This window comes from Sapajus apella, unplaced genomic scaffold (assembly GCF_009761245.1).
Source record: "Sapajus apella isolate SASKATOON/1434 unplaced genomic scaffold, GSC_monkey_1.0 scaffold65, whole genome shotgun sequence".
Taxonomy (NCBI): Eukaryota; Metazoa; Chordata; class Mammalia; order Primates; family Cebidae; genus Sapajus; species Sapajus apella.
Genome location: NW_022437005.1, coordinates 3,397,326 through 3,421,837, shown reverse-complemented (window position 1 = coordinate 3,421,837; position 24,512 = coordinate 3,397,326). Strand labels below are relative to the sequence as shown.

Sequence of the window (24,512 nt, the reverse complement as noted above, 5' to 3'; positions counted from 1 at the left end):
AGCTTAGTTTGGCTAGATATGAAATTCTGGATTGAAAATTCTTTAAGAATGTTGAATATTGGCCCCCACTCTCCTCTGGCTTGTAGGGCTTCTGATCCGCTGTTAGTCTGATGGGCTTCCCTTTGCGGGTAACCTGACCTTTCTCTCTGGCAGCCCTTAACATTTTTTCCTTCATTTCGGCCTTGGTGACTCTGATGATTATGTGGCTTGGGGTTGCTCTTCTCAAGCAGTATCTTTGTGGTATTTCTCTGTATTTCCTGAATTTGAATGTTGGCCTGTCTTGCTAGGTTGGGGAAGCTTTCCTGCATAATATCCTGAAGAGTGTTTTCCAACTTGGGTCTCTTCTCCCCGTCACTTTCAGGTACACCAATCAAACATAGGTTTGTCTTTTCACGTAGTCCCGTATTTCTTGGAGGCTTTGTTCATTTTTTTAAATTCTTTTTTCTCTAATCTCGTCTTCTCACTTTATTTCATTAAGTTGATCTTTAGTCTCTTATATCCGTTCTTCTGGATCAATTAGGCTGTTGACACTTGGGTACGCATCACGAAGTTCTCGTGCTGTGTTTTTCAGCTCCATCAGGTCATTTATGTTCTTCTCTAAACTCTTTATTCTAGTTAGAAATTCCTCTAACCGTTTTTTTGAGTTTCTTAGCTTCCTTGCATTGTGTTAGAACATGTTGCTTTAGCTCTGAAGAGTTTGTTATTACCCACCTTCTGAAGGCTACTTCTGTCAATTCGTCAAACTCATTCTATGTCTAGTTTTGTACCCTTGCTGGTAAGGAGTTGTGATCCTTTGGAGGAGAATTGGTGTTCTGGTTTTCAGAGTTTTCAGCCTTTTTTTTGCTGGTTTTTCATAATCTTCATGGATTTACCTACCTTTGGTTTTCGATGTTGGTGATATTTGAGTGGGGTTTCTGTGTGGATGTCCTTTTTGTTGATGTTGATGCTATTTCTTTCTGTTTGTTGATTTTCCTTCTAACAGTCAGGCTCCTCTGCTGCAGGTCTGCTGGAGTTTGCTGGAGATGCACTCCAGACCCTGTTTGTCTGGGTATCACCAGCAGTGGCTTCAGAACAGCAAAGATTGCTGCCTCTTCCTTCCTCTGGAAGCTTCATCCCAAAGGGGCACCTGCCAGATGTCAGCCAGAGCTGTCCTGTGTGAGGTGTCTGTTGACCCTGCTGGGAGATGTCTCCCAGTCAGGAGGTACGGGGGTCAGGGCCCACTTGAGGAGACAGTCCTATCCTTTAGCAGTGCTCAGGTGTTGTGCTGGGAGATCTGCTGCTTTCTTCAGAGCTGGCAGGTAGGAATGTTTAAGTCTACTGAAGCTGCGTCCACAGCTGTCCCTTCCCCCAAGTGCTCTGTCCCAGGGAGATGTTTTATCTATAAGCCCCTGACTGGGGCTGCTGCCTTTCTTTCAGAGATGTCCTGCCCAGAGAGGAGGAATCTAGAGAGGCAGTCTGGCTACACTGGCTTTGCTGAACTGAGTTGGGCTCTGCCCAGTTCAGACTTCCCCATGGCTTTGTTTACTGTGTGAGGGCAAAACCTCCTACTCAGCCCTCAGTAATGGTGGACGCCCCTCCCCCAGTCAAGCTCGATCGTCCCAGGTTGACTTCAGACTGCTGTGCTGGCATTGAGAATTTGAAGCCAGTGGATCTTAGCTTGTTGGGCTCTGTGTGGGTGGGATCTGTTGAGCTAGACCACTTGGCTCCCTGCCTTCAGCCCCTTTCCAGGGGAGCGAACGGTTCTGTTTTGCTGGTGTTCCAGGCACCACTGGGGTATGAAAAACAACTCCTGCAGCTAGCTCGGTGTCTGCCCAAATGGCTGCGCAGCTTTGTGCTTAAAACCTAGGGCTCTGGTGGCATAGGTACCCGAAGGAATCTCCTGGTTTGTGGTTGCCGTGACTGTTGGAAAAGTGGTAGTATCTGGGCTGGAGTGCACCGTTCCTCACAGCACAGTGCCTCATAGCTTTCCTTGGCTAGGGGCAGGAGTTCCCCGACCCCTTGTATTTCTTGGGTGAGCTGACACCCCACCCTGCTTCTGCTCGCCCTCTGTGGCCTACACCCCCTGTCTAACCAGTCCCAGTGAGATGAGCTGGGTACCTCAGTTGGAAATGCAGAGATCACTCACTTTCTGCATTGATCTCGCTGGGAGCTGCAGACTGGAGCGGTTCCTCTTTGGTCATCTTGCCAGCCACCAAAAGTACTTGTTTCTTGCAGCTTGAAATGTTACCATGCATCCGAATCATCAATACTGCCTGGGAACTTGTTAGAAATGTGAAATCTCAGGAAGTATTCCAAGACCTACCGAATCAGCTCTGCATTTTCTTTTAGCAAGATCCCCAGTGATCTGTGTGCACTGTAACGTTTGAGAAACGTAGTCCATTTGTAAGTGGTTTGTGGAGGAAGTTGGCGTTCTGAGACATGTGAATGGTAAAGGTGAAGGACTGGAGCCACTATGCAGAAGATACTGAATCAAACATCTGGGAAAAATAGGAGCTTGGCGCAGTGTTGCACACTTGTAGTGCTACGTGGGGAGCTGAGGCGGGAGGATTGCTTGAAGCCAGGACAATTCCAGTCTGGGCAACATAGCAAGGCGCTGTGTCTTAAAAAATTAGGGAAAATAGGAAGGGATGGCAGTGATGGGAATGGGAGAGAGAGAGGTGGTGTCTGGTCTGAAAGAGGGCCTGGAAAAGGAAAGATAAACTGATGTCGGTTGAGCTTCCCTTGGTGTCAGAAACTCTGCTTGGTGTTCATATGTACTATCTTGTTCATTCCTCACAGGAATCAAATATGTTAAAATTTAACTCTATTTTTCTTTGTTGAAGAGACTCAGTAAGTTTAAGGAACTTGCTCAGGTTTGTAGACCTAATTGACTTTTAATAGTAGCAGAGTTGGGCCATGGGACTGTTGTACCGGGTGCCGGAGATGCCGCTGTAAGGTCTTAAGGATGTGGATGAGAAGGAGTGGCGTGTTCTAGGTGACAGATGGATCGGGACCCCTGCTGAGCAAATAAAGAGTGAATGAGTGAATGAAGATGACGTTGCTGTCAAAGTGACTAGATTAGTCAGCATTGGTAGCTAGGAATCTGGTGAGGAATATAATTTTTTTTTGTTTGTTTTTGTTTGTTTTTGAGACAGTGTTTCACTCTGTTGCTCGGGCTGGAGTGCAGTGGTGGGATCTTGCCTCACTGCAACCTCTACCTCCTGGGTTCCAGCAGTTCTCATGCCTCAGCCTTCTGAGTAGCTGGGATTACAGGTACACACTTCCACACCCAGCTAATTTTTGTATTTTTAGTAGAGACAGGGTTTCACCATGTTGGCCAGGTTGGTCTCGAACTCCTGGTCTCAAATGATCCGCCTGCCTTGACTTCCCAAAATGTTGGGATTATAGGTGTGAGCCACTGTGCCTGGCTAGGAATAGAATGTTATAGATATTGGAATCCAGATTTTGGCTTTAATATAGGAATTAGTAGGAAGTGGCAGGTTTGAGGGAATTTGTTAAGAGTAAAGCCAGTTCATTGTGGCCACCTCCAGAATGTCTTCAACAAAGGACTCTTGAAGAACCTTGGAGATCTTTACTTCTAACTTACCTAATGAACTGCTAGATTTTCTCCATTTAAGCTGGATTTGGGGGCTTCTGGGGACAGAGGGTTGTGCTGAAGGAAAGTGTAGGGATAAAGTAGAGCTGCATGACAGCAAGGTCTGGCACCCTGGAGATGCTCAGTAGATGTTTGCTGACTGAATGAATGTGTTTACAGATGATGGTTAATTTATGGGAGCAGATGACATTTCTTAGGTTCTAAAGACTCAAGATCAGGATACAGTAACAAGTTTAGCTCTTTTGGAAGTTAAAAATAAGTGCCCAGGATTAAAAAATAATTTTAGATTCTGAAAAGCTCTCAACCGATAAAGGGAACTTTAACGCTTCAGGTGTATGTGCAGCATGTCTGCTAAGGTGCTTTGGGGTCTGTAACTCTATACAATTAACCTGAGGTCACTCCGTTCCAATACAACACTGGAAAAGCTTGAGCTATTTTAGTAAACACAACAATCTAGGAGATCCATGTGTTAAAACCGACAGAGAGATAGGGAAATAGCTGTTTTAAAAATACTCTGTTAAAGGGGCGATCTTCCCTCATCCCTGATTTTAATACTGGTTGTTACTGAAAAGGGCGTTAATATTGAATATTTACTAAATTTTCATGCTGCTGTTTCAGGCACAGAAAGTAGCTGGCAGGTCACATCCCTGCTATAAATAGGGGAAGATGTGAGTGTAGCATGGTGTGTGTGTGTGTGTGTGTGTGTGTGAGAGAGAGAGAGAGAGAGAGAGAGAGAGAGAGAGTGGGTGATTTGAATGTAAAGGCATATTGAGAAGATAGAGCATGTCTACTACTATAGTTTAAGTTTCCCTTAACCTTGAAAAAATACCAAGTAAGGTGACCGTTAATATTTTTTCCTTTCAAATTAATTTTAGAATTAGAAAAAAAATCAATGAGCAACTTAAATCTACAGTCATGTAAGTTAAAGACCATTAAACAAGGTCTAATTTTCTTAATGGTTCTTCAAAACTCCAAAGGGAGGCTTTGATGTCTCACAACCTGTTTCTTTTTTTTGAGATGGAGTTTCTCTCTTGTTACCCAGGCTGGGGTGCAATGGTGCAACCTCGGCTCACCGCAACGTCCGCCTCCTGGGTTCAAGCAATTCTCCTGCCTCAGCCTCCCCAGTAGCTGGGACTACAGGCTGTGCCACCATGCACAGCTAATTTTTGTATTTTTTTAGTAAAGATGGGGTTTCACCATGTTGACCAGGATAGTCTCGATCTCTTGACCCCGTGATCCACCTGCCTCAGCCTCCCAAAGTGCTGGGATTACAGGCGTGAGCCACCGCGCCTGGCTACAACCTGTCTCTTAATTCAACCCAGGAGAAACTTGAAACCTAACATCTCCCAGTTGACAAGCTAGATGAGAGTCTTTGTTTCTTTGTTTTAACAGTGCCCTCTTTTGGGCAGCTCCCCTCAAGTGACGCCCTAGTGATGCCTTGGATTACTCCCGAAATCAGCTTTCAAGTCTGTGCTCTGACAGGCAGCAAGGTGGATTTCAGGTCACCAGGCCTGGCAGGCTCTGACGCCAGCGGGGAAGAGCAGTCGTCAGTCTCATAAGGCAGGCCTCTCTTCCCGCCTTGGTTATGGGGGCTGTGCTCAGTGCATCCTCTGTGGGAGCTGTGATGAGGGTAACTCCGTTTCCTGGCCAAGAGACCTGGAGAGATATGGGTAATGCAGGCTGCTTTTCCAGGCCATAGTGCCAAGATTGGGTGGGCTATTTGAGACTCACTGAAAGTGAGTCTGAGACTGAGCCAGGCCAGGGTGTCTGCGCCTCCAGACCTGGATTTTCTAGATCTCTTTGCAGTCATGGCTTCTGGCCCCAGACTGCCCTGAGCCCTTGAATCGGAAAACTGCCTGGGCTAACTTTCTGGGCAATGAAGTAATAGCAAAATGGTAGGCATAGATTTTAACCCTAGGGAATAATTTTATTCTGAAAACCTTTGGGTTTGGTTTAAATGTGATATTTTCCATGACTTTGGTTTAGCCCCAGGCCAAACTCTGAGAAAAGATCCTTCTTTATTCTTTGAGAAGTTTTTAGAAGACTTTTTTCCTTACCAGTGAATTCATAAAAATGATATTTGCCTTTTGTGTTTTGTTTAATCTGAGACAATTGGGAAAATATTTAGTTTTTATTCACATTCTATATACAATGGTGAAAATGAACCTCCAACTGGTGATCTGGAGTCCTGAGTGTCCCTGGGGTTCCTGACTTTTGCTTCTTAAGAGAAGTTTGGGGAGGGGCCCTTCCACGTAGGATTAGGACCTGGTTGTTGATTTAGAGGGTGTGGAAAGAGGACACATCTCAGTGAAAAGAAAGGCCTGGGTGGAGTCCCAGCTCTGGCACTCCCTGGTGTGTGTCTAGTTACCTGACCTCTCCCGCTTCAGCTTCCTCATCTGAAAAATGGGTGTTGAAACACCACTCACTACTCACCCTGTAGTGTTCTGATGAGAATTATACATGAGCACACAAAAGGGGTTGTAAAGAGCTGAGTGAGTGTGAGCTGCCATTGTGGTTGAGACTTGAGTAAGTCATCAGAATTTGAGAACAGGATAGAAAACTATCAACTCCTAAAGCTGAAATGGTTAAGAATTAACTCAGAATGAGTGAGACTGGCAACTTGTGGAAGTGACTCAATTGAAATGACAGTTTATTGAAATCTTTTACTAAGGAGACTGAGCAAACAAAGTCTGTAGGAGACAGTGGGAAATTGGCATCCGAAGACAGCTGAGGTCCAGTTGTCCAGTTAGCTGTATTTTCATCTTGTCCTTGGATGGCAGGCCGTGTTATCAGCAGGGATGGGTGAGGTGGAGCTGAGATGGAGGTGGCCAGGTTGATCGGCCCTGTCCAGGGTGTGGGTATTATGGCCAAGGGGAGTTGTCTCCATATGTCCTCACTGATGTGGGCCATGGGCACATCCTAATGGGAACCTGGCTTCCCCGCAGGGTCCCTGTACTGCCTGTGCTGATGGCAGATGTGAGTGCTCTGGGTTGCTGCTCAAATGTTGCCATGCTTTGTAATCACATAGGAAGTTTTGAAGAATGTGGATTCCTAGGTTCACACCTCCTTAGATTCATATTTAATTGGGCTGAGTTACTGGCCTGGCCATTGGACTTTTCAAAGCTTCTCAAGTGATGTAATATGCTGCAAAGTTTGAGACCTGCTGCTCTTGGTTTGGCAGTAGCTGGAGATGACTTTTTTGGTTGATCCGTCTGGGTCCCATGAGTTGGCTGATGTGGTGTCACTCAGACTGCATGCTTCTATAGGATGCTGAGGCTCTACCTTGGATGCTGAGGCAGTGCCTTGGATGCTGAGGCCGTACCTTGGATGCTGAGGCTCTACCTTGGATGCTGAGGCCCTACCTTGGATGCTGAGGCCCACCCTTGGATGGTCCACCGCAGAGGACTCCTTCACCTGAAGCTGACCGAGCTTCCCTGTTTGGCATCTCCTAAGCTGCTGTTGTGCTTACCTCTTGAAGCAGGGAGATGCTTTGTGTGTCCTTAGTGTGCTGGGCTGAGAGGACAGGAGACTACATGAAAGCGTTGGTTGTCTCTTTCCAGCTGGCTGTAACTAGGAAGACTTTGAATCTTAATTTACTTCATTTACCATCAGTTGTCTGGGTGAAGCATTTGTACTTCACCTTCTTTCACTATCCACATTGTAATTATGTGGAACATTGGATGTGGATTCAGGCCATTGTAGGTGTGAATCCCACCCCCCAGCCCCACACAGCTTGTCTCCCTGCCCTCTCCATCCTGGGCAAATGTCCAAATAGGAAAAAGTGTCTGGACACTGACATGGGGAAGCCCAGCCACCCCAGCCTCATCTGCACCCACCTGTCACTCACATCCATGAGCACCTGCAGAGATTGATTTTGATGAATAGCTAGACCCTTAAAATGACGGCATTGATTTGGCTTGACTTGGGCAGTAATTTCTGGCTGCTGTGACCTTCAGGTTTTGAATATTTTGTTTCTGGAAGCTCTGATAGAATGAATAGCTTTGTATATTTATATAATTCGAAATGGCTAATCATCATGCTTTAAAATAGGCTTTGCTTCTAAATATGATTATCACTTTGCCTTGTTTACATTTTTATACTTCAGGATATTTTTTGGTAAACTTAAGTAGGAAAGAGGATGGGGCTGCTTTTTGTTTGCATAAAAAGTTTGTTTTTGGTTAAAGACTGTGGTATATACATATTTTGCTATGAATGGTTCTGCAGTGATTTATTTATATGGTCTAATCCTTAAGAGCTGAAAGTAGCATTCAAGAACATTGTTAACACCGAAAGGGCTTTTATTAAAATCTATGATAATTGTATCTTTTGTGTGTTTTTTTTTTTTTTTGGTTTTCAGGTTTTCAAAACCCTCGGCACAGATGTCGTGAAGTCTGCATTTGAAGGTTATAATGCTTGTGTCTTTGCATATGGGCAAACTGGATCTGGAAAGTCATACACTATGATGGGAAATTCTGTACGTTGTTTATACTGTGTGGGAAGGAAATTTCTCATTATCTTTCTCGGGACTGGTAGAATTATCTCTTTTATCTATTTGGTCTACTGACTTTTCGTGTTCTGATCATTCTTTAGTAATAAGATAAAATTCAGTAATAACTTGGACTGAATTTCCTTTGAGAGATTTTAAATTAGGAATAGTTTTAAGTATATAAGCATGAATAATGGATGCAACTCCCAGTTCATTTTCTGTTTTTAAAGGCCTTATAATCTTATCAAAAAAAGTGTGTTAGGCCCATAAGTAATTTATTCTTCTTTTCTGCCAACACAACAGTTTGAATAAAATTACTGAAGTCTGTTCTTTTTAAAATTATTCCAAACATTTTTCCCCAAGAAAAGATATAAAAAAAAACCCCTACTCTTTGATGGAAAGGTACTACAGAAATCCTGCAAATACATTAAAAAGTTAGAATTGTATATTTTATATAGAGTTTGTATATTTATAAACACACTTATGCAGTTTTATAAGCTATGTAAATTAACTGATATTAATGTTATACTTCCCCCAAAATACAGAACAGCAAAAACTAGGAATTATTGCAAGAACTTTACCTTGTTCTGTGTTTTCTCCAGATTTAGATCATGCTTGTGTTTTCCTTTTTTTTTTTTTTTGAGATGGAGTCTTACTGTGTCACCTAGGCTGGAGTGCAGTGGCGAGATCTCGGCTCACTGCGACCTCCACCTCCTGGTTTCAAGTGATTCTCCTGCCTCAGCCTCCCGAGTAGCTGGGACTACAGGTGTGTACCACTATGCCTGGCTCATTTTTGTATTTTTAGTAGAGACGGGATTTTACCATGTTGGCCGGGCTGGTCTTAAACTCCTGACCTCAGATGATATTCCTGCCTCAGCCTCTCAAAGTGCTGGGATTACAGGCGTGAGGCATCGCGCCTGACCTGTTTTTTTTTTTCTTATATCATAGTGAAAGCTCTGTTCATTGCCTGGCAAACCTATGGCATGGTCGAGATGTAGAGACACTAGTGGAATATGACTGAGGGCTTCCTGCTGGCACACATGTGGTGTCTTTAATGCTGAAGGTTTGGTGGTTCATGGAGGTTGTGTGTTAGAGAACAGATCTTTCCAGAATAAATTATTCAGGACATGTAACCTCACTGCTTACATCCAGGCTTTTCCTTTACACAAGAAGTCAGTAAGTGCTGTTTGGCAAGTCCTCAATCTGAAAAGGGAAAAACAAATGAGAGGAACACACAGCTAATTTTGAGAGTTTCACATTTCCTTTTATCATTACTTCTCACTTCCTCTTTTCCTACTGCGCCTTTGGAAAAAAATAAACTTCTAAAAGTGAAATTTTTATGTTGATTCCCTAGTATCCATTCTATGTAAGTCAGACACTTGTGAAGCGCTCACAGGTTACAAGTGTTTTTCTCTGATCTTATAATTGAGTGCTGCTTGGGTATCTTTTGTTCGTTTTAAAGCAGGATGCATTTTTCCTCATTAAGAATTGGTACTGATTTAATGGTACAAAGAGAAAACAATTTCTGAAACAGTCATGCTCTCTTTTGTTTTTTGGGCGTGGGGTTGGGTGAAGGTAGGGAGGGAACGTGGGAAGAAGCATCGATGCTCTGAAATCTTGGTTTCCTAACAAGATCATTTTGCCTGATTTTTATTATATTCTGAGGTTCATCAGCTTTTTAAGGCTGACTGAAACATGAATATTATTGAATATTACACCCACATTGTATAAATAATATGATGTATTAAAATCTTTCATCAAAAAAGGCCAGGGTAGTGATTACTATATCAAACAAGGGACATACCATGTGTTTTTGTTTTGAAACGGAGTTTTGCTCTTGTTGCCCAGGTTGGAATGCAGTGGTATGATCTTGGCTCACTGCAGCCTCTGCCTCCCAGGGTCAAATAGCTGGGATTACAGGCATAAGCCACCGTGCCTGGCTAATTTTTCTATTTTTGGTAGAGATAGGATTCCACTATGTTAGCCAGTCTGGTCTCAAACTCCTGACCTCAGGTGATCCACCCGCCTCGGCCTCCCAAAGTGGTGGGATTACAGGTGTGAGCCAGTGCACTGGCCAGCATGTGTTTTAATGTGGTCCTGTTATCTAAGTTTTTAAGACAATTATTAACTGCTGTGGGGATTACTAAGTTTTTCTTGATACTTCTTTTTTTGCCTGGTGTATATTTTTTACCTACCTTGGTCATTTGAGCATATATTTTTAATGTTTATTCTACAGTTTATACACTGTCTTTAAAAGTTAGAGATTAAATTTCCTTGTTCGTAAGCCATGATTTAATTAACAGACTGATAACTATATATTATCAGAGTCCCAGCATGTATAAATCAGAAGCCTCAATCATCTCATTTCAGAGAGTAGGAAGCAGTCCTGGAGGGGGCACATGGCATGGGCTGTGGTAGGCCAGGGGTTGGCTCACAGGCCACTTGAGTCTTAAGTTCACACCAGCAAATTGCAAATTCAGTCATCAGTTGCTTTTAAGTGACAGCTGTGACATTGGTCCTTCCCATTGCAGGGAGATTCTGGCTTAATACCTCGAATCTGTGAAGGGCTCTTCAGTCGGATAAATGAAACCACCAAATGGGATGAAGCTTCTTTTCGAACTGAAGTCAGGTAGAGTCTGTCACCTGAGTAACCGTGTGTGAGCTTGATTAGAGTCAGTGCTGGTTGGCTTCCACTTGGGTGCTGGAAATGAATAAGACCTTTAGATTCTAAAGAAAAAGGGTCTTCCCTTTACCCCTTCTGTGATTATGGGTTGGGGATAAAGCTTAAAGTTTTAGTGATTTTCTTGGGTACAATTTGGATAAGGATTTGGGAGCTGGCAGAAGTCGTAGCTTGGTCAGAAACTAACGTAGGATATTCATCTCAGATGGAGTGAGCTTCTGGCTTTTTAAGTGTATACTCAATTACTTGCTTCATTCTTATAGCTTAGTAAGGTTTATATTATTCTGTATGTTGGTTGGATCACTATAAATCTAATCTATGAGTAAATCTGAGTGGCTGAGGTGCTTTTCCCTCCTTGAAATCAAACCTATGTGGAGAGCCAGTCTCTTTGGTAGCTTCAACAGCAGACATGGCAGTGTAGGGTTTTTACACCTGCTTGACTGCTGTGTAGTGTTGGGCAAGTTATTTAAGTCACACTAATCCTCCCTTGCCTAACCTATAAAATGAGGATAGTAGTGGTACCTATCTCTCAGTTATTGTAGGGATTCAATGAAATAATCTGCATCAAGTGCTTAGCATGATACAGTAAGTCCTCACTTAATGTTGCTTCTTCTTTTTTTTTGTTTTTTTTTTGAGACAGAGTCTCACTCTGTTTCCCAGTCTGGAGTGCAGTGGCATGCTCTTGGCTCACTGCAACCTCTACCTCCCAGGTTCAAGCGATTCTCCTGCCTCAGCCTCCCAAGTAACTGGGATTACAGGCGCCTGCTACCATGCCAGGATAATTTTTGTTATTTTTTGTAGAGATGGGGTTTCACCATATTGGTCAGGCTGGTCTCAAACTCATGACCTCAAGTGACCATCTGCCTTGGTCCCCCCAAAATGTTAGGATTACAGCCATGAGCCACCATGCCTGGCCTAATGTTGCTTCTTGATACTTCCTTGGAAATTGTGACTTTAAGCAAAACAACATGTAATAAAACCAGTTCTTTTTCTCATCAACATTATAGCAATGTGACGTTGAAGGAAGTGATGTTATCTGAGGACCCACTGTATGTTCTTTCCCTAAAAGTTGCACTTTCCAAGAACCTGTCAATGACCTTAAGTGAGGACCCTTTACCTAATACGTAGTTACCACGCATAAATGGTAACTGCTGCTGTCACTATTTATGTAAGCATGTTGCTGCTGTTACGTGTTGTTACTGATATTAATGTCTGAAATAATTTTTCAGAATTCAATTTTTTTAAAACTTTTAGCTACTTAGAAATTTATAATGAACATGTGAGAGATCTACTTCGGCGGAAGTCATCTAAAACCTTCAATTTAAGAGTCCGTGAGCATCCCAAAGAAGGCCCCTATGTTGAGGGTAAGAGTGGATATTTCACAGCCATATTCTTTTTGGGATCTATGTAAAAATAATGCTTTCAAAGAACAAATACAGCATAATGGTAAGCTTTTAAAAATTTCTTTAATTTTGGGATTTTATTACAGTGAAAATGACATGAGCTGTCACTATATGATGTTCTGTTAGTGAATTTATGCTTCACTGGGCATATGTTTTATGAGGCTTGCCAATGGATTTCCACTGTCTTTAAGAAATCTCTGGAATTTTCTTTTCCAAATGTAAGGCAAGATAAGCAAACCCGCAGTCTGTCTCTGTAAATGGCATTGCATTTTTGCAGTGTATTTTTAATGACCCTAAAGGTGATACATGACAGTAAAGATATTCTGAACCTTTACCTGTTAAGAAGTGCATTTGGAGGATTTCCTCTGTGGTTTTCAGCACCTGTGCTGTGGTCCGCTAGTTCTGGCCCAGCCAGCTATGAGGAGTGCCACCACCAACGACGAGTACAGGACTGGCCTTTGCTGCTTATTTAAGAATTGGCTGGATTTAAAGCTGTCCTTGTAATGAAGCTGATCTTTGCTCCTCTGTATAAGGCGACTCAGCATGGCTGGCCTGCAGGAATCGTACGTAGAGACACGCTTTCATGTTCTTCATTTGTGTCCCTGTGGATGCGGGACAGAACTGGTCACAGGTTTAAAGTTCTTTCTGGTTTTAATTGTCTTCTTTTTCTGGGAGATAACAGATATACCAACAGGACCCCAACTGTATTTTAATAAATTTTCACTTAAACTTTTGCCTTTTATGCCCAAAGCAAAGCAGGGTGTGCCAGTGTGTAGTTGTTCCGTGACCTGTGGTATAGCTGTTACTTTTAAGAGTTTTTAGCCTAACTCATGCCTTCATGTTTTCTGATAAGCGTCTTCCCATATGTGAAAACATATAAAGCTGGTATATGAAGAGACAGAGTAACAAAACAGGGCAGACTTCCAGAATCTGACCTAGATACTTAGGGGAATTTAATTTATAATCAATGTGCTATTCAAACATTACAGAAATTATTGGAGGAATTATTAAGCTGTCTGGGAGGAAAAAAAAATAAATTGGTACCACAACTCAATTTTACACCAGGATAAATGGTAACTAGGTTGAAGATTTCAAACATTAAATAATAAAATGACTATAAAAATCCGCAGTTAATTTTTTTCCGGAAACCTATAGGAAAGAAGGCTTTTAAAAACTTGACTTAAAACTCAGAAACCATAAAATAAATGATGTTAAATTTGAAATGGCTAAACAAAGAATAGCAAAATAAAACACCAAGCTTGGCAGAAACACTGTTAGCAAAGTAAAAAGTTTAATTACAAAATAGGAAAAATAATTTGAATTCAAGTTTTAGAGAAAGGACTAATTTTCCAGGCATGTAAAGAGCTCCTATAAATCAGTAAGGACAGACTCAACAACCAAGTAGAAACATGAACAAAGAATATGACTAGACTGTTCATAGAAATAGAAATACACATAATTTTTAAATGCAAGAAGGAATGCCTAGCCTCACTTCTACTAAGAGAAAAGCAAAATAAAAATACATGGAGGTAACATTTGTCACCCATCTTTGGCATATATAAATAATACTGGTAAGACAATATTGTGGAGGGTGTGGAGAGGCAAGCACTCTTATACCTTGCTACTGCTGGGTGTAAATTGCCCTATATGGAGAATAATTTTGCAATAGTTATCAAAATTTCAACTACCTATTTGTCTAGAAATTCCACCTCTAAGAATTTATTCTGTATAAACATTTACAGGCATTTGAAAAGACTTACGTGCAAGATTATTTGCAGCAGCATTACTCATAATTGGAAATAAAATATAAACAACTTCTGTAGTTTCCATGGTTAAATTGGTCATGGTACATGTGTATGATCCAATCCCCTGCAGCCTTAAAAATGAATGAGGAAACACCTTACCTGATACAAAATGTTCTTTAATATATTATTACAATTATTTATTTATGTTTATTTTCTTTTTCCTTTCTTTTTTTTTTTTCTTGGCTACATACATGTGTGCATGGCCACTATTATTACATTTAAAAGCAGAGTGCAAACTAATGTTTATGGTATGCTACCATTTGTATGTAAGGGGAAAGAGAGAGTTATATATAAATATGATTGCTTGTATATATATAGGTTATTTCTAGAAGGGTGTGTAACATTTGGTTGCCTGACAGAAGGGGACGTAGGGAGCTATAGCATAGGGATGGGGACCCTTTACACAATGTAACTGTGTAGCCTTTGACTTTAGAACCATATAAATGTTCTAAAAAGGTTAATAAAACGAGTTTTAAATGATTTAAAAAATGCTTTTGGGTTTTGCATGAAAGCCGTGCTTTTACATTTGTCTTCTATGTGCTATAACTAATGCTAATGAGGTTGACGATAATATAATAGCTAACCTTTAGATTAAATACCTTATATCAGAGGCCCCTAACCCCTGGGCCACAGACTGGTGGTATGGCCCGTTGGGAAGTGGGCCGCACAGTAGGTGAACAGCCAGTGAGTGAGCGTTACTGCCAGAGCCCCGCCTCCTGTCAGATCAGTGGCGGCATTAGATTCTCATAGGAGCGCCAACCCTATTCTGAACAGCACGTGTGAGGGATCTAGGTTGTGTGCTTCTTAGGAGAATATAACTAATGCCTAATGATCTGAGGTATGGAACAATTTCATCCCTAATCTGTTCTTCCCACCCCCCATCCGTGGAAAAACGGCCTTCCATGAAACCAATCTCTGGTGCCAAAAAGGTTGGGGACCGTGGCCCTATGTAGTAGGAACACATGATCACAGGAGGTAACTGAGGCACAGTGAAGCAAAGCAGCTTGTCCATAACTGTGTAAGTGCATAAGTCCATAACTATGTAATGACTAGTAAGCAGCAGAGCTGAGATTCGACCCCAGCCACCTAGCTCCCAGGCCTGTGTTATGTACCACCACCCTAGAGAGACAAGTGAGGTCTTTAGACAGGTCAGCAGATTCTGGAGTTGTGTATGATTTCATAGAGGGTAACTTTGTATTCCATTTCCTATATATCAGGGGGATTTCTTCACCCCTTCCATTTTGTTTTCAGATTTATCCAAACATTTAGTACAGAATTATGGTGATGTAGAAGAACTTATGGATGCGGGCAATATCAACCGGACCACCGCAGCAACTGGGATGAATGACGTCAGTAGCAGGTCTCATGCCATCTTCACCATCAAGTTCACTCAGGTAAGGGCAGCTGCGGGCCGGCTGGCTTCATCCCTGAGGTCTTTAGTTGCTGATTAGCACCAGCTGAGGACTGATCATTGTTGAACCAGGAGCAGCAGCAGGTAAAGGTGACTGACTGTCATTTTCTTGTTAATTAGAGTTGAACATGTGCTGTGCACTGAGTTTCTCTGTGGTTACAATCACAGTAATTTGAAATATCCTGATGTGTACCCTTAAGAAATACTTAGCAGACTTCCACCCTGTTCTAGACATAAAACAACTTGCTCTGTGCTTAATTAAGCAAAAGTTTTCATTGTTGCAAACTCTGTGGGAAATAATGGATTGCCAGTCAGACCAGCTGGAAGCCAAGGTGAGTAACACAGCGAAGTGCATTACCGCTCCATGGCTCTCACCTCGAAGTGTTGATTATGATTATTAGAATAATATTAAAGGGCAGCGAATATTTATAAGTACTAATGTAAGAATTCATTATGATCAAGAGGTGGAGAGCATCTTGAACATGTGTGGAAGTTACTGAGGGTTAATATTTTAACACTGAGGCCAGTAGAACAGATGCATGGAAAAATGTAGGGTTCTGTCGGGGCCTAAGCATGCGCTAGTAACTTGGGGAGGGCCTCATCTGTGTTAACAGTTGGACACACTGGATACAAAGAGGCAGTATTTTACTAATGAGGGAGATCAAGAGCAAAAAAATGAATCCTCTAAGGCCAGTCAGAACAACTCTCCTTAAATTCTCACATCCTAATCTGTTAGGCCTTTCCTTTGGGTTTACTCTGGATGATTGGGTTTTCTCCTGCTTTCTGGCTTGTGCCTGATTAGCACATGACCATCTCTAATTTGGTCTTTGTTTTTCGTGTGTGTGTGTGTGTGTGTGTGTGTGTGTGTGTGTGTGTTTGAGACATGTTTTAGCTCTGCTGCCCAGGCTGGAGTACAGTGGTGGGATCACGGCTCACTGCAGCCTTGACCTGGACTCAAGAGATCCTCCTACCTCAGCCTTTCAGGGAGCTGGGACTACGGGTGCACAACACCATGTCCAGCTAATTTTTTTTTCAAGTTTTTGTAGAGATGGCGTCTCACTATGTTGCCCAGCCTGGTCCTGGACTCAAGCGATCCTCCCACCTTCACCTCCCAAAGTGCTGGGATCACAGGCATAAGCTGCTGTGCCTGGCCACCATCTCTCATTTCTAAGGTTTTAATTTCTATAAAAATACGGTAATTTTGGGGGGGTATTTTGGTTACAAATGCAACACATAGATCAGAAGTCTTTGAGAATATAAAATTTTGGTAGAATTCAGAAGCAAGGAATATAGTATTTAAGATTTTACATAAAAAAATTAATTTGTAAAACAAGATGTTTTAACATCCGATAATGGTTGAATGCTCTTTTCTGTACTTGTCTATGTTGATCATATTTTGGAGAGCTTTTGTTTCTGGAAGGCTGGGATTCTACATGAGAATGAAAGTCATTATTTGCTTACTTATACTTCTCTGCTGAGTGCCACTCAGTGCCTAGTTTCCCGTTCTGCCACAGCCTGATTCAGCAGGGCTTTGTAGAGAAAGGAATGATTCTTCAGAAAGTTTAAGAATCATATACAGTAACTACTGTTGCATTGGATTAAATTTGAGAGGTATCTATAATCAATATGAAGGCCAATAAAACAACAAAATTGTAAAATGCTTACCCTGAGAGATCTCAGTGAGGAGTGGAAAATAATTAGAATTTGTATCATCAACAACATCAGGGCCCTTTGCACCTCTTCAATTTTATTTATTTTTTATTTTACCGCAGGCTAAATTTGATTCTGAAATGCCATGTGAAACTGTGAGCAAGATCCACTTGGTTGATCTTGCCGGAAGTGAGCGTGCAGATGCCACCGGAGCCACCGGGGTTAGGCTAAAGGAAGGGGGAAATATTAACAAGTCCCTCGTGACTCTAGGGAACGTCATTTCTGCCTTAGGTATGCTTATGCCCGACTGCTGCCTCCTCTTTTTCCTCCTCTTTTTCTTCATGTGTAATATATGTGTTGCATACCGAGGTACTATCCTCAAGGTTTTTGAAGCAAAATTAGAGGAAAAAAGTTTTCTAATTGTCCTCTTTTTCTTTCTTTTTATAGCTGATTTATCTCAGGATGCAGCAAACCCTCTTGCAAAGAAGAAGCAAGTTTTTGTGCCTTACAGGGATTCTGTATTGACTTGGTTGTTAAAAGATAGCCTTGGAGGAAACTCTAAAACTATCATGATTGCCAGTAAGAGTTTTAATTTACTTTCCTGAACATACAAAATTTTCTGTGAACTAACTGTAAATATTTAAGTTTAAAGTGTTTTATAGGAAATAGCACCCTTTACATCTTAAAAAAGTAATGGTTTTTCTATCTTGAAGAAAATCACCTACTGTGATCCTGCTATGATCCAGCCTGTAGTATCATATTATTAACTGTTATATCACCTTGCCATATTTTGGAAGCTGTGATAACATGCAGAAAGACTTTTCAGCTTTTATTTGCTTGAAGTACAAGGTAGAAACTTTAACTTCACTACCCCATAGGAGAAAATCACAAGGACACAAAGTAAAAATAACCCAATTTTGTTTTTTTTATTTAAGGCAATAAATGGGAAATTTAAAATTAAGAATTGGGAGGGGGAAAAACCCAATGCATATTACAAGTAATGATAGCAGTAATGTACTTTTTTTCTATATTTCAACCAATTAACTGAAAGAAGCAGAATAGAGAAAAAATGTAGAAAGGGAAGATAATTGTTTGGGAGAAGTCAGAACTTGTTTCCCTTCTGACTCCACTTTCCCTTTCCTCTTCCTGTCTCTCCTCTTCCCTTCCCCTCTCTTCATGTCCTTCCCACGCCCCATGCCATGTGTTAACTATGGAGGAACAGGATCTACCCTGCGTTGTACACCTCCATGCTTTTGTAAAGTCACTTAAGCCTTAAAGTTGGGTGGTAGTGGTGGAGGTGGGTAAGATTAACCAAAGCTTTAAGAAGAGAATACAGTGATTTAGTGACTGTTTTCAAAACTTATCATATTCTTTTTATTCGTTTTTTTTTTCTTCAGATGGTAGACTTTGCCAGAACTTTTAAAAGTATTTGAATTCCCACTCAATGATGAGATGACAAATAGTCTTGAAACCTTCTTACATTTTTAGCAGGGAAAAGTACCTAACTATAGGGGAATGTCTCATATCTCATTTTAGACTTGGTTAGGTGGTAGATTCTAGATTTGAGAAGAGCAAAATGACATTTCATTTTGTATTGTGAGCACTCTTTCCTAGAAATCTGAGAAAATTTTTCATATTCATTACTGTGGCAATGAATATTTAGTCTATCCAATGACCTGGGGTTAATCTGACTTTTAAATTACAAACCAACTTTGTGCTAAATGAAACATGGAGTGCTGGATAAATTATTTTTTGAATACATTCTTCACAGCCATTTCACCTGCTGATGTCAATTATGGAGAAACCCTAAGTACTCTTCGCTATGCAAATAGAGCCAAAAACATCATCAACAAGCCTACCATTAATGAGGATGCCAATGTCAAACTTATCCGTGAGCTGCGAGCTGAAATAGCCAGACTGAAAACGCTGCTTGCTCAAGGGAATCAGGTTGGGTTTTTCTGAGATTTATGGATAATTTTCTTTGAGTAATGGCATCTATTTCTAGATCTTAATGAGACAATTTTCTCGCTCATGCTATTGATTTGAGTAAATAAGTGCTAAGTAAAGCTTTGAATGAGTTGGCCAGTCCCTCGTTTATATCAACCTCTTCATGGCCTTTGCATTCATTACTAAACCTGAAATGATTGACTAATAGTTATCAATTATGGATAGAAAATTTAGTATGCACTAGGATTAATGGCATAATCTCTTTAAGTGGAAAGAAATTGATATGCTTAGAGTAGTATTTAAAATTTCACCCATGCATTTTATGACTTTAAAATGTGTTTTAACAGAATAAAAGACTTGCGTGAACACCTTTCTGAATGTCTGTATCATGTCACCTATTAGAGAGGTGGCTCTGATGGCTCAGGGATGCATGTGTATTACGCACGTGACCTGGCTGAGATTTGGCCCCGGGTCCCTCGCTTGATTGTTGAAATGGCCTCATTTTAGAATCTGTTGGGATTCTAGTGAAGATTCCGTGTCTTTGTGATTTTCTCAGTAAGCTTCCTGATCATCTGCATTGTGTGTGTATAGAGTTACATTCTGTGATGAATGGTGGAAGTCAAGTTCTAGTAGGCTTAGATATTGCCGTGAAGGAAGGCAACCCGTGAAAGAAAATGAAGGATAGCTTTTTAAAATGTTGAAATTAGACTGGAGTTACCCTGTTTTCTTAACTCATGAATGGATGTCTCAAGTATATCATGAAAAGAAATACTTTTCTCTATGTGCAAAGTGGTCCCTCTGGAGCAGTGCTTTCCATGTAGGATTATGTGGCACTTGAAGCTCTTGACATCCCATAAATGTTTTGAAAACATTGGTGGGATGAAAACCTCACTGAATTTCCCATGTCCTGAAATGTACCTGGCAGTTCTTTCCCACAGGATGGCAGACAGCAGTTGAATAGGAATTGTTCATTGTGCTTAAAAATATCTCCACATTAAAAATATATATATGTATCTCCGCATGCATTTTACTTGGTGGTATGGAGCCTCCCTTGCCTGAAGGGAAGTTGTCAGAATAAAGAGTCCAGCTCTATGTGACCCTTATAACATGAACATGAACCACAATAGTCATTTTCATTTATCCACCTTGTTATTTGAATCTTTTTCTTTTCCTTCTTTTTTGTTTTTGAGATGGAGTCTCACTCTGTTGCCCAGGCTGGAGTGCAGTGATGCAATCTTGGCTTACTACAACTTCCATCTCCCGAATTAAAGTAATTCTCATGCCTCAGCCTCTTGAGTAGCTGGGATTACAGGTGCCTACCACCGTGCCTGGCTAATTTTTTTGTATTTTTAGTAGAGACAGGATTTTACCATGTGGGCCAGGCTGGTCTGGAACTCTTGACCTCAAGTGATCTGCCTGCCTCGGCCTCCCCAAAGTGCTGGGATTACAGGTTGGAATCTTGTTCAATGTTTTTAAAACATTGTTTATATAAAGGAAGAATTTAATGATGATTTGATTGGATCACTCAAATTACTATATGTGAAGGAAAGTATTTGGAGAATTCTAGGTGCAACTTCTTGTGCTTAACTTTTTATTAGGTTGAAAGAATGCAGGCCAATAAAAAGATCTTTTTTAAACTAAACTGAGGAACTCATTGGAAGAAGCCTTATATAGACAGAAAACCTTTAATTTATTAAAACTTTACATTTTCTCTCTGAAAAATGTCTTCAGAGGTATTGGTATGCCATATAGTTGCCTTGTATTTTATAGTCTTTTTTCCTATTCCTTTTACGACCTATTACCACTGCAGTATTTAGGGAGTATTTTTGTTGCTGTAATTTTGGGAATGAGGATGGAAAAGACAGTTAAGTCTATTTTAGAACACATTGCAGACAAAATTTTTGATACATATTACAATAAAAATGTGAATTCAGTTTAAAATAATTTATCATGCTATGAAGCTATAAATCATTTTGAGACAATATAGGCTTATCCTAAATTAATTAACTTTGTGATGCTTAATAAAAACAGCAGGTGTTCTTAAATGCCCATTAAACATCTCTGTATCCATTTTTCTGGGAGTATTACTCTATTCCTAGAATATTCTATTTGAGGTACTGCTGTGGTTCATTGAGAATGTTATTTATATCTAAGTTTCATTTCTAGGGTTATTTTTTTAAGCACCGCTAAATGAAAATCAACTTCTACTTTTAATAATTTTCTGTCTTTGCAGTGAGTCTTTAAAGCACCATTTTAGTAAAGCAAAAGATCTTGACATGTATTTGATTCTTTTATGCAGATTTAGATATGTAGATATGTGTAGCAGTTTGTATATGTGAATTTTTATTGAGGTATTATATGTACCAAAAAATTGCAAGTTATATGTATATAGTTCAGTGAGTTTTCATAAGGTAAATTCACCCATATAACGTGCTTCTACCTTAAGAGACAGTGCAGCACTAGTACCCTAGAAGCCCCACTTAATCCTTCTTTTCAGGAGCTACTCCCCTTTCTCTCAAGGGGAGCCACTGTCCTGACCTCCACAGGCCTTGTTAGTTTGTATTTTTGCCTGTTTTTGTTCTTTATATAAATGAAATCATGAAAAATATTCACTCTTTTGATCTCACTTTCAGTCAACGTTATGTTTGTGAGAGTTACCCATGTTGTTACACGTAGTAGTAGATTCATCTATTCTCACCTCTAAGTTGTCTTCCATCATACAAATATATTGCAGCTCGTTTGTCCTTTGTACTTTTGATGGACATTTGAGGGATTTCCTATTTGGGGCTGTTAGTGCTTTGTGGACTTTACTCTAGATGTCTTTCAGTTAATATATAAATACATTTCTGTTCGATTTATGTCTGCAAGTGGAATTGGTGAGTCAGAAGGAGTACATATATTCAGTTTTAGTAGATATTGCCAAGCAATTTTCTAAAAGTAGTTGTGCCAGTTAATAGACCACCATAAGTGTATAAAAGTGCTGGTTCAATTCTTGGCAACGCTTGGTATTGTCTAGTTTTCATTGTAATCATCCTAATGGATGTATACTAGAATCATAGAATAATTTTACTTTCTACTTCTCAGGCGATTGATGAAGTTGGATATTTGAATATCTTCTTTTTTTAAGTGTTCCCTTTTATTATATTTTAAACATATTTTTAGATCTTTCTGCATTGAATTTGGCAGAGAGAAAATGTCTCTTGACTCCCTCATCTCTCTTGAATGTATCTGGAGACAACAAGTAAATTAAACAGTGTAGAAATGAAAAACACAACCCAAGATGGGAAGCAAAGAAGATGATAGGAAGGGAAGATGAAAGTAGAATGAATTACTCACTTTTGTAGCTGAGATTAAAGATAAATTTTAAATAATAAAAGTGTCATTATACGTAAACTTTTAAAGAAGACACATCTCAGATAGGCTCACAAAGTAAAACTAAATTATATGGTGTTTGTGAGAATGGACAAAGGCTTACCAGTGAATTCAAGAGGAAAGAAAGTGATGCAGGAACAGCATTGTGTGAGCTTAAAAAAAGAGCACTTTATCATGACAAAGGGTGCAACTCACAATTAAAATCAGACGTGACATCAACTTTCGTAAGTGAAAAAAACAGCCAAACTGTTGGAAATAGCAGGAGACAGAGCCACACACGTTTGTCACAGAAAACTTTAACTCTTCTTTCTCATTCTGTGGAAGCTCAAGGAGACAAAAGTAAAGACATAGCATATTTACATAACGTAATGAAAATTTACTCTAATCAATACAGACTAGGGAAAAGATTGCTGTTCATGAAACAAAAGACTACCTTCTTTGTTAGGAAAAGAGGTTCTATGAAAACGTAAGACACCATTACAAAACAGCAGGAAAGGGAGCAAAGAATGTCAACACAATCCACAGAAAGAAAGAGTTTCAAATGCTTTCTGTACATACGAAAGTATGTTCAATGTCATTGAAATATAATAAATGCAGATTTTAAGAATAGTGAAATGGGTATACGTATACATGTTCGTGGGTACATCGAGCAGTGGACCTTAGATTTAAGTATTTAGCTGTGTGTAAATGATACCTCCAAGTTCTCTCAAAGCAGGATGTATGTATAGTTTATGTCCTTTCATCTGTTGGGCAAGGAGCAAAATTGATTATACAGTATGTTGATGATATTGATGGGGGTGTGAGGCAAGGGCTGCTTGTGTACATTGTTAGTAGAATTGCTATTATTACAGTTTTGTAATAGTGTTTTTGAGGTAGTGTTACTCTTGATTTAACAACATATGAACTTAGTCTGAATATTATTTGATTCGGAACGTTTTTCTTCTAAAAACACACCTTGCAAAGAATAATTTAATTGAAAATGGTACTTTTATAAACGATTTCTTTTAAAAGGATTTGGGAAGGTTGTTCTTTACATGTACTTAAAAATAATGTTCCAGAAGGGCTGGTGGTCATGAGTCTTTGTGCTTATATTCAGTCAGTGATTATCTACTGACTTGATAATGTGGCAGAAATGTTTCAGCTTTGATTATCAATAAAAAGTCTCAACAGTGGATTCTGTAAAATTACCCACGTTATAAAGGGCTTTCTAATTGTTTTGAAAATTGTCAACCATATATAAACAATGCAGTAATACTAACATCTGCCACTTTCATTTCTTCAATGAAAAATATTTATTGAGTACCATCTGTGTGCAAGACAACATGTTAGATGCAATGATGCATTGTAGTAACGTGCTAACAAAGCTCCCTTTTCTTCACTGAGGGTGGTTTTGACCTTGGGTTAACTTTCTGGCTTCATTCTATGCAAATCAGATAAAAGTGGGATGACACCTGTCTAACTAGGCAACATTTCTAATGATGAAAATGACCCCTAATTGATGAATTACATCTGGATTTGGATGAACTGCATATATATGTTAACTTCCACTGAGAAGCCATAGCTTTGGGTTTCCTAGAGGGCAGTGACTCTTGTAACAGGGTGTATCCCTTGCGGGGACCCTGGAAGATGTGCCGGTGGCATTTTTGAAAGAGATACTGGGTCCTGTGGGCATGGGCTTCTAACCAGGGTGGATCTCACAGATGAGCATGTGAATCTCGACCCCTCACATACGAATGGTTACTCAGGAAGGCCAAAAACAATAGCTCGGGGACATCTGTGAGGACTATTGCACAGAGTGTCACAAAGACCTTGCCCACCAAGACGAACACCTGTGCTCCCTTCTGGCCAGCTCAGCTTTCTGTTCAGTACACAGATGCCAGGTGTGGCCCACAGTAGTCTTCGTAGTTTGAATATTTAACTGTGCCTAAGAAGACTACCTTATGGGGGTTTTTGTTTGATAAGATATTGGAAAGTAAATAGGTCTTAAAAAAAATGCTGCCGTATCTGGGGAGGACAACTTGGCAATTATAAAAAATAAAAACATACATATAGGTAACTCACAAATTCCTCCCTAGGGGTTTATTCTATTGATAGAGCCATGCATACTGTAGGCAATGGGCATAAGGATAGTCCTCCTGAAATATTAAGAAAAATACATTAATG

The 24,512-nt window shown here is 40.2% G+C and overlaps 1 protein-coding gene across 14 annotated transcripts in view; it reads left to right on the top strand.

Moving 5' to 3' along the window:
* The window catches only part of KIF16B (kinesin family member 16B), a 302,210-nt gene that overhangs the window by 54,260 nt on the left and 223,438 nt on the right, over positions 1 to 24,512 (top strand). For all 14 annotated transcript variants that reach the window (XR_004259830.1, XR_004259831.1, XM_032248035.1 and 11 more), the window contains 7 exons: positions 7,953 to 8,069; positions 10,613 to 10,710; positions 12,016 to 12,125; positions 15,221 to 15,363; positions 17,153 to 17,321; positions 17,478 to 17,609; positions 18,802 to 18,977. Coding sequence is in view for 12 of the 14 variants with exons in the window: in XM_032248035.1 (XP_032103926.1) it covers positions 7,953 to 8,069; positions 10,613 to 10,710; positions 12,016 to 12,125; positions 15,221 to 15,363; positions 17,153 to 17,321; positions 17,478 to 17,609; positions 18,802 to 18,977 (945 nt within the window). In the remaining 2 variants the exon portion in view is untranslated. The remainder of the gene's footprint in view (positions 1 to 7,952; positions 8,070 to 10,612; positions 10,711 to 12,015; positions 12,126 to 15,220; positions 15,364 to 17,152; positions 17,322 to 17,477; positions 17,610 to 18,801; positions 18,978 to 24,512) is intronic.